The following is a 10,399-nucleotide window of genomic DNA, read 5'->3' as shown; positions in this document are numbered from 1 at the left end:
ATTGCATTATCAACAAAAAATCAAATATTCTAACAATATATAGTGCATCAAATCTACAGTAAAGGAAGTGTGAACACAGAGATTTGTGGTCACTTGATAAAAAAATATTGTGTATATAGATAACGTAATATTTACACACACACAAATCACATCCAATCTTTATTCAGAACCATAGTATTCAATTCTTGTTTTACAGTCATACGTATTACGGCAACACTCATTTTAAAATCGAGTCGCGTTCTAAGAAAACTGGACATAATGCATGTGCGCAAAGTAAAGCAATCCACACAGGCTTATCAGGGACAACAATTTCCGCAAAAATTGGATTTTTGCTAAGAAGATACTTCATTTTATTGAAAAATGCCATAAAAGCGAAAAGTATCGTCCCTGATTAGCCTGTGAGGACTGCACAGGCTAATCTGGGACGACACTTTACGCACACGCATCATGCCCAGTTTTCTCAGACACGACTCAATCGTTGAGTGAGTATAACGTGTTCCCATACCGGATGCATATAAGACATCAAGGATGAATTTCCAAGTACTCTGTTTACATGTAGAGAGCAATTCTTGTACTTATCCTCTACTTTTATAACCGAACAGAAACTGAAAGCATAAAAACGCAAAAACTAGTATATTTTTTTTGCAAAAAGTTAAACGGTTAAGCGTAGCAGTTACATTGTATTGTTTAATTTGTTTCAGCTCAGCCTCCTTTAAGCTTAGTACTTACCACACCTTAATACTGATGTGTGTCCTATAAAACCTATAATATAAATACGGTCGCTTACGAAATAATCGGGTGTAACAAGGTCGGTTTAAAAAGAAAAATGAAACAAACTAATCATTGCAATAAGAAGTTCCAATGAGATTTTTTTAATCAATAAAAACTATTGATTACTGCACAACCAAATATACTCAAACAAGACACACACCATCAGGCTTTGTAATTTGGCATTTTAAACATTTCACTTGCTTATCCCGAATTGCACAAACATGGCCTGAATGTTAAACTCTATGATTCTATGTCTATAAAGCTTTGTAGACAAAGACGAAACGTATGTGAATCTCGTGTTGGTGCTCTGAGCTGTTTATAGCTATTGAGTAGTTAAATGGGCAGTGCTCTGTGAAAAGGGGGTTTAATGCATGTGCGCACAGGCTAATCAGGGACGAAACTTTCCGCCTAAACTGGAGACTTTCTGTAAACAAAAATACCATATAAGCGGAAAGTGTCGTCCCTGATTAGCCTATGCGGACTGCACAGGCTAATCTGAGACGACACTTAACGCACATGCATTAAACGCCCTTTTCACAGAACACGATTCAAATGGTGATTAAATTCAAATTTATGCTATGCTATTTCTGGTAAATTTTAATCGCGAAGCTATGATGCTTATTTCATTTGTATTTACTACTATATGTTTTATCGATAGTTCTTGGCCAAGCGTCAATTGTGTGGCTCCTTAAAAACCAGTTGAAACCCCAAATGATTTGCCATTACGGTTCAAATGCATTAACCCCATTATTTTTCGGTTTTCCTTGTTCGTGTGTTGTGTACGTGTGCTTCTTGTGTAAAACAATTGTTTTGTACCTTGTTGTTTCGTTTTCCGTTCAATGAATAATGGGACCGAAGTGTCATAAAATGGTTTCTCTCCTCACGGTGCAAATGACGGTTCACGTTGTGTGCATGTGATATTTATCATCCTTCAATGAACAACCCATTGGACTTAAAATCAAAATAATTTATTTTATAACTTCAGCATTTAATGTTTAATAAAGAGCCCCGTAGTTATTAAAGTAGTATAATAATATTATCGGATATAATAAGAAGAAGAAGAAGAAGAAGAAGAAGAAGAAGAAGAAGAAGAAGAAGAAGAAGAAGAAGAAGAAGAAGAAGAAGAAGAAGAAGAAGAAGAAGAAGAAGAAAAATAATAATAAAAACAATAATAATAAAAACAATAATAATAAAATAATAATAATAATAATAATAATAATAATAATAATAATAATAATGATCATGACAATTATAATGATAATAATAATAAAATTAATAATTCATATGACTTTGTTCGTAGCTGAACACTTTTTATTATACGTGTATCAAATTAAAAAAGTAATTTAATACGTTGGAATAATATCTACCGGCCTATTGATTAAAAGCATTTTTTCATCATTTAAAATTTATGTTTTTAAAATAAAATCCCATTTCTCCTCTGTTTTACAGTGAACCATGGGTGTGATCGTGGAAACGGACGTCGACTACGGCAGGATTTTTGGACCATTTCCGGCCGTCGGCCATATTTCGCCGACCCACTTTATTGGTTATCTGACGTCCGACGAGAAGAGAGTTACCGGCGATTTTAAGGTTAGAATATGTTTAAAGGGTTTTCGGCGTAGATGTGTAAAGGGATCTTTTCACGGTTTGGTAAATTGACAAAATTGAAAAAGGTTGTTTCAGATTCGCAAATTTTCGGTTTAGTTATGATATTTATGAGGAAATAGTATTACTGAACATTTGCCATTGTCTAATATAGTCATTATATGCATCTTTTGACGATTTAAAAACATAAAAATTATCAAGCGTTGCAACGCGAAACGATTGAAAAATTTGGAGAGTTCTGTTGTTGTCGTTTAAATTTGTGAAACTACGAAGATTGCTTATATAACGTATAAAAGACGCAGCCTATGTATGCTTAGCAGAATAGCTGAGTGGGCTAATGCGTTTTAACTTCAGGATTCCGGGGGGTCACTGGTTCGAGCCCTGCTGTGGGCTACTTTTTTTCCTTTTTTAAATTTTATTTTTGATATTTTACTGGAGCTTTTAAAATTTAATGTTTACATTTATTAATATAAAGCATTTAATGACAAACTTTAAAACATGCCAAAATCTGTGAAAAGGCCCCTTTAACCCAGCTTTTCATCCAAGATGACCCGAGTGAATACACTCCGTTCATTTCATTGGTTGATTTAAGCATAACCCCTCAGACCATAAGCAACATCACCGCATCTTTGTAGTACAGGATGTAACACTGCTCAGTGTGAAGAAATGCGGGTTACTCTCTGCATGTTCATACAAAACATATAGACACTATGTTGCTTAGTAACAATTACGCACTACCTTTAGGTTCCGACCCCAATTACTCAAGACATTCAGGATCAATGCTGGATTAGTAAATCGTCAGTAAAAGGCGGAATGTACTTTCAATAAACGCCTTATGTTGATAATACTATAATGCTTTCAATATATCAAATCAGACGAATTTAAGGGAAAGAAATCAATGACATTTGTGTTTATTATGGGACAAAACCACCGAAATATTATAGTGTTCATGAAAGAATGGAAAACGTTAAATTAGCTAGCCACGCATGTGTGACGTACGCGGTCAGTCTGTCTGAAAATCTGTCATGCAAGCCAGAATATGCTCCCGACATTTGTAAGTTCGATGACGAACAAATAAATGGTTAATAAGTAATGTGAGGGCACATATGATGCGATCTCAAGAAGTAATATTTGTAGCTAAGAACACTGTTATGCAGTTTAATATTCGTGCACTTTTCATAAAAAACAACATGTCATGCGAATATTCAGTGAACAAATAAAAATAAAATTACTTACACTGTTGTTTTTAATTTAAAACATTTATTTCACAGTCAGGTTATACGCCGAATATCTTCTTTTAAGATATGTATTGTTTATATATTTCTTATTATACATGGATTGTAGTTATTTGTCCTTACGTTTTCTACTCATGCTTACATACTTAGTAAATACTTTTTTATTTAATACATATTTCTGATTAAAGAAGGGTGTTACACATTCTTTCTTCTCAATAACACATGTGTGCTTATTATGAAAAATATCATATCATATTGAACTATAGTAAGCTATGATAGTTTAAAGCAATCAGAAACAAAATGCCATTGGTTTCCACAAACATCGCATACGATAAGGGTCAGTACGCATTCTTTCTTCTCAATAACACATGTGTGCTTATTATGAAAAATATCATATCATATTGAACTATAGTAAGCTATGATAGTTTAAAGCAATCAGAAACAAAATGCCATTGGTTTCCACAAACATCGCATACGATAGGGTCAGTAAGTCGGATTATATTTATTTTTGTATTTTTTAGATCCCCCTCTTAATCTTTCAGTGCTGGAACCGAATTTTGAAAGCCTTTGCAAACAATTTGGATCCAGATGAGACGCCACAGAACGTGGCGTCTCATCAGGATCCAAACTGTTTGCTATCCTGATAATATTCTTTGAAAAAAAAATCGAAGAAAATGCTAATTTAAGAAATTCAGCAGATGACATTTTAGCAGACGACAAATTTCCCAGCATGCAAAGGATTATTAAGAATGTGCCATAGCAAATCTATATTTAACAAGTCTTAAATTTATCTTGTGTGCATTTAAAGTATAATAAGTTAATATTTTCGAATGATGCAAACATATGAGTTATATTTAAATATGAACGAAATTAGCAACCAATATCTAAAACACAACCTGGTAAACAAAGACAACATTAAGATCGGCCAAAAAATCGGTCGAATAACTGGAAATATTATTAAGGCCTTAAAGTATTTTTTATTATAAACAGAAAGCTTCCACAAAAAGCGATATAAAAACGAAGTCTTAAATTAATTCAGTTAAGTATCTACAATCCCCAAGCGATTTTTTTTCATGTATTGCAGGTTGATCTGAACGAAGGTAACCTGGACAACACGTGGATGGCGTACGCACAGCCGGCCAGGACGGTGGACGAGCAGAACACAGAGGCCTACATGAAGGATGGAAACATCTTCTACAGGTTGGTGTCTTGTTCTGAGAAAACTGGGCATAATGCATGTGCGTAAAGTGTCGTCCCAGATTAGTCTGTGCAATCCGCACAGGCTAATCATGGACGACACTTTCCGCTTAAACTAGATTTTCGGTAAAAGGGAACTTCCTTTAAACGAAAAATACAATTAAAGCGGAAAGTGTCGTCCCTGATTAGCCTGTGCGAATTGCACAGGCTAATCTGGGACGACACTTTACGTTTATGCATTTTGTCCAATTTTCACAGAACTAGACTCATATGTTTAAGGAAAAATAATGCAATTCCAAAGGTTTAAATTCACAATTATCAGACATTCATAAATCATTGCATCATTCAATAAAGTATTTGTTTTCTAGATTATGTCATATGATATATTGTTCTATTTTTATCAAGTAATATATTAACTGCATTTTAACTATTTTGAGTATTTTCTAATATGAAATCAATGTATTGGGTACGTGTAACAATGGAAACAAAAGCAATACATCATTTCTGATTTATGCACATTTAATACTCTTTAAGAATTTAAATCAACTCTTTGTTTTGTAATTTAAACTTTTTTTGTAACGTAACTTTTTATATCAACACCATGAACATGAAGAACCAATCTAGCATGTTCGTAAATTGTCATTGCACATTAGCCCATATGAAGTTCGCGCAGGCTCATCAAGGACTTCACTTCCGCTTTTATAGAATGTTTCGTTTCAAGGAAGTATTTTCTTGGCCAAAGTCCACTTGAATCCGAAAGTGTCGTCTCTTACTATCTTATGCGAACTGCACAGGCTAATCTGTGGCAACACTTCAAGCACATGGATTAAGCCAAATTTTCCCGAACTTCAGGACACTCCGGATAATTCGTGCAAAGGAAGAAATTCTCGTTTGGTACAGTAGAGACTTCGCCCTGATCCTGGGTATGAACTTCAACGTGCACCAGAAAACAGGTCAGTACATTTTAGTTGAAACTTTCTATTTGATATAGTATTGGTACTTAAATGTTATCAGACACTTTCCTTTTGTTTCATAGACAAACAACGCGTTTTGTGTGTTGTAATAAAGAAAGCGTTCAAGTTTGATAGTGAGAATAAGCAAAATTCGGTGTGATTTGTGTTATGAGCTCTAATTAGCTCTAAAGATGAATATTAAATATTGTAATTAACATTAAAAAAGCAACAAACTGTGGTTCTTTAATAATTAGTTTATTGCCCAAACACTTCATAGACTCAAGTGATTTTGCCTTAAACAAAAAAGTCCTGCCTAAAAAGGGGCTTTTGTCATCCTTGACGTTGATAAGGGTTTCTTTAATCCTGATGCTCTTATGATGTTGTTTGTACGATATGGCATGACATCTATCTGTAGATGGTGAAACACTCGAATGTCCTGCCTGTGGGGAAAAGTTCCGCTTTATCTATCCGCTAATTGCCCATATCCGGTTCATGTGCACGTGCTCCTCTGGTTCCCACTGTCTTGGTTCCCACTGTCTTGGTTCCCACTGTATTGGTTCCCACTGTCTTGGTTCCCACTCGAAGACGAAGAGTCCTCTCAGCGTCAGCAGACGGACAGATTCTGATCAGGAAGACGTTGAACGAAAGGCGACGATAAATGTGAACGCAAATCGCAGTGTTAAACGTAAAGTAGATTCCGAAGAACTATTTAATACGGATAATGATGAATATAGTGTGAATCTAAAATCGTTCGAACGTTTTGAAGAAAATAATAATATTTTAAGCAAGCAGCAAGAATCAACGGTTTCAAAAGATCGTATAGTATCAGCGGATTCTGGTAGTGCATTCAGGGAAGTTGAAAAGCCGTCAGTTTCTGGAGCATTGTCCGCGGGAGAGAGGAGCAAAGCTAAAGCTGACAGCAGAGTGAAATACGACGATTTTGAGGCGGAAATGCGAAAAGGCCAAGAGCACCTTGTGAAACACTTGTATAGCAAAACATTTATTCCACCGAATTCAATGGCAGGCCGATTCATTGGAGGGCTAGGTATGATGACAAACTGGCTGGTTCCAAAATCATCAAACGGTCAGTCCTACCTTCATTCCAGGTCATACACAGATCAGATGCACATGTCCCCTGTTTATAAACCAGAACCTCTACAAAGGTTTCCAGCCCAAATGCGAGCTCTCAGTCAAGACCAAATCAGAAGTTTCCCAAATGGCGAAATGCTAAGCAAACAGCTTCTAGTGGAACAGTTACGGAAGTCGCAGCTTCCGAGCGTCCAGACTTCAAACCCGATGGTCGAAAAACTGCTGCAGACGACAACTACGCCGACCATGCTCCAGCGGCCAATCCAACAGCTGAATCTTGCCCAGAACTGGTGCGCAAAATGCAATGCTACGTTCCGAATGACTAGCGACCTTGTGTATCACATGCGTTCCCATCACAAGCGCGAGTTCGACCCCATAAAAAGAAAACGCGAAGAGAAACTGCAATGTGACGTTTGTAAAGAGACGTTCAAGGAACGTCACCACCTGACGCGCCATATGACGTCACATTCGTAAATCGAATAAGAAAAGTACGCGCCATATGACGTTACATTCGTGAATCGATTAAGAAAAGTACGCGCCATATGACGCTACATTCGTGAATCAAAGAAGAAAAGTAAGATAAAAAATGTGCCAAAATACATGACAATTATCCTACACATTCGTACACACTGCAGTCATACTATTGCCATTTATTGCTTCGTAATTCATTTTAAATTAAGATATAAACCTTCCTTTTTACACACATGTGATATCATGACTTATAGTTTGTGCTGTTTTTGGTAAGCATTCACACACATTAGAAAGGTCTATGTGTTCAGAATTGTAATGTTGCAATATACGTTTTAAAATAGATTTTAGTCGGTTTGTGAATTTCTTGTTTAAAATCGTATTTACAAGTGCGTTTGTACAAAAGTTGTTATGTTTGTTTTATTTGAAACATAAATTGTGGTGAATATGTTTTTCGTTCTTTTATATTATACGTCAATTGTTTTAATGACAATTTAATATATATTTGCATTTCAGTTATGACAGTAATGTAAAATCAAAATGTAAGAAAATAATGAATTACGTGTTTAATTCACAATTCTGAAACGGTGTTGTTGTTGTTGTTTTTATAGTTAATTTCGAATTCGAAATATTGTTTAATGGTTTAAGACTAACAAATTTGATGACACGTGAGAAATTGTATAGCTCTTCTAAAATTAAATGCATTATTCCACACTCACTCTTCAGTAGACGTTTGCAGATATCTCATAACATGTACATAATTTACTTTGCAAGCTTATACATTTATTTTTATATTTAATGTTGTCTATTCGCTCATAGTACTGTAAAAACATTTTTCAAAGTTTACTCTCTTCAAAGGTCCTTTTAAAGTAATAATCATTATCCATCCCAAAAAATGTATATTTTAACTGGAAACAGTAAAATATGTATTTAGGAATATTAAGAAAGATGTTGATGCCATCCTTCAAGGATCGGTAGGCACAGAACATCCGAGTATCGGCAAATCGAAATAATATTGTGATAGGAAACTAAAAGGCATGCGGCTTGTTCCAGCCATAATTGCGTATACAGATGAAATATTGTGTGAATAATGGGAACAGTCAGGCGTGTCAAGAACGTCTCCGATGTTTACACTACCACGAGTTTGCTAAATATTTGATATATTGCACACCCTCGTAATCTCGTTCCTTAGGCTGACATATGCTCAACGAACCTAGTGATTTGGACAAACATGGCAAATTTGTTGAGGATGCCGTTGAATCTGTCATAGATCATACTGTCGTGCCATCAATCTACCGGCGATTCGCCTTTCAAGCGGAAGACAAACCCGTGTAGCAATATTCGAAGCGACGTTGTTAGATGATTTGAATAATCGTGCGTTTGTTTCGTTTATATTATATTTCACTTTTTTCCAATATAATAACAGTAAAGTTAAATGAGTTGTCATCAAATCTCCTTGCAATATAATAATTATATACAGCAATCGGATACAGGTGTTTTTTTGTTCGCATATCAAAAAGGGATTTACTAAGTGAAATATAAAACAAAAACATGAAAAGATGGTGCGGGGCGAAAACGTGTCAACACAAATATGCTTTAATTGTAAAAACAAAATTCGCTTTGTCAAATTAATAACAAATAACCGAATTGTTTTAATTTTTGAATTGATTGAGCAAGTGAGTTTGACCAATATTCGATTTGCTTCAACTCTCGTTTAATTTTTTAATGCAGATGCTGTGCTCTTCAAATTCATTTTTTGAGCACAAAATGTATGCCCAAAATTTCTTTGTCAATTATTCATTCCGCACATATTAGTGCAACTATACTAAACTAATATAGCATCATAGTTTGTTTTTTTAAATAAGTCACGTTTTGTTTGGTACCAGTTTTGACCTTTTAACACAATTACAAATATTGAATGAGCAGCCTCGATTTTTGCTAGTTTGCTGTTGCCAACACAGACCATTGCTTCGAGTTACTGAGTAATCCAACAATAAACAAATGAGCCGCGCTCTGTGTAAAGGGAGTTTAATGCGTGTGCGTAAAGTGTCGTCACAGATCAGCCTGTGCAGTTTCGTTAAAAAGTATCTTCTAAGCAAAAATCCAGTTCAGATGGAAAGTGTCGTCATTTATTAGCCTGTGCGGACTGCACAGGCTAATATGGGACGACAATTTACGCACATACATTAAACCCCCTTTACACACAGAGTGCTGCTCAAATGCACAGTGAAAATACAACTGTACCAGCATTCATACTGATTTGAGAAACACAACATCTGATAAGAACATAACGAACATATTTAGATTGAGGGCACATGCGGGGTGACCAGATACTTGATTAGGTGGCACGTTAAGAATTGCAAACATCGCTTGATAAATGACTTCCACCAAATGACGGAAGGCATATTTGTTGAACGGCGAATTGCAAGCTGTTCTTTCATATTGAGATCGTGGTTTTAATTGATAATTGATAATTGATAAAAAACCATTACTGATATTTTTTTCTATAAAAGTAAATATATAAATTTAAGTTACCCGGTAGTCAAAATATATCTTGACTGCATACGATAAACATACATTCTTTTTTGTCATGTGATTCGTTTAAAATAAATGCATCCTATAGGCATTATACATACATATATTTATATATAGGATCTGGCACGAGTTGTCATATCATACCATATTTTATTAAACGAGTTCGGGAATTTTGTTAGTTAGCGAGCCTTTGGCGAGCTTACTAACGAATTTCCTGGACGAGTTTAATAAAATATGGTATGATATGACAACGAGTGTCAGATCTTTTTTATCACATGCGTTTAAATGAGCAAATTAAATAACTATTTACGCAAACATAATGATAAATTCGGAATGTTGTTTACATTTCGTGACGTCATTTGACGTTGCAACGTCATTTCAGCAAAATAACAAAATGCGATTGGTCAATACACGAAAACTAAGCCAATGAAAACGCTTAAAATGTTGTATTACACGTGTATGATATAAAAAAATATGTAATGATTGTATTACATGGGAAACAGGGTATAGCATGTGATATATATATATATATATATATATAAACAA

The 10,399-nt window shown here is 34.9% G+C and overlaps 1 protein-coding gene across 1 annotated transcript; it reads left to right on the top strand.

Annotated features, from left to right (window-relative positions):
* Positions 1–2,225: 2,225 nt before the first annotated feature.
* On the top strand, positions 2,226–7,670 carry LOC127835766 (histone-lysine N-methyltransferase PRDM9-like). The gene is made up of 4 exons (XM_052362205.1): positions 2,226–2,361; positions 4,696–4,811; positions 5,661–5,761; positions 6,177–7,670. Exons 1-4 carry the CDS (start codon positions 2,227–2,229, stop codon positions 7,322–7,324), a joined length of 1,500 nt encoding a protein of 499 aa, XP_052218165.1. The 5' UTR covers position 2,226; the 3' UTR covers positions 7,325–7,670.
* The last annotated feature ends 2,729 nt before the right edge of the window (positions 7,671–10,399 follow it).

This window comes from Dreissena polymorpha, chromosome 6, assembly GCF_020536995.1.
Source record: "Dreissena polymorpha isolate Duluth1 chromosome 6, UMN_Dpol_1.0, whole genome shotgun sequence".
NCBI classification, from domain to species: domain Eukaryota; kingdom Metazoa; phylum Mollusca; class Bivalvia; order Myida; family Dreissenidae; genus Dreissena; species Dreissena polymorpha.
Note: the sequence above shows the minus strand (reverse complement) of the source record. Positions and strands in the feature narration are given on the sequence as shown.

What these genes read in the sequence shown, in the direction of transcription:
- LOC127835766 (XM_052362205.1), top strand. Translation starts at nt 2,227, where the DNA reads ATGGGTGTGATCGTGGAAACGGACGTCGACTACGGCAGGATTTTTGGA. An exon ending in GATGGAAACATCTTCTACAG is followed by an intron (nt 4,812 to 5,660) that starts GTTGGTGTCTTG and finishes CCCGAACTTCAG; the next exon opens with GACACTCCGGATAATTCGTG. An exon ending in CAACGTGCACCAGAAAACAG is followed by an intron (nt 5,762 to 6,176) that starts GTCAGTACATTT and finishes ATCTATCTGTAG; the next exon opens with ATGGTGAAACACTCGAATGT.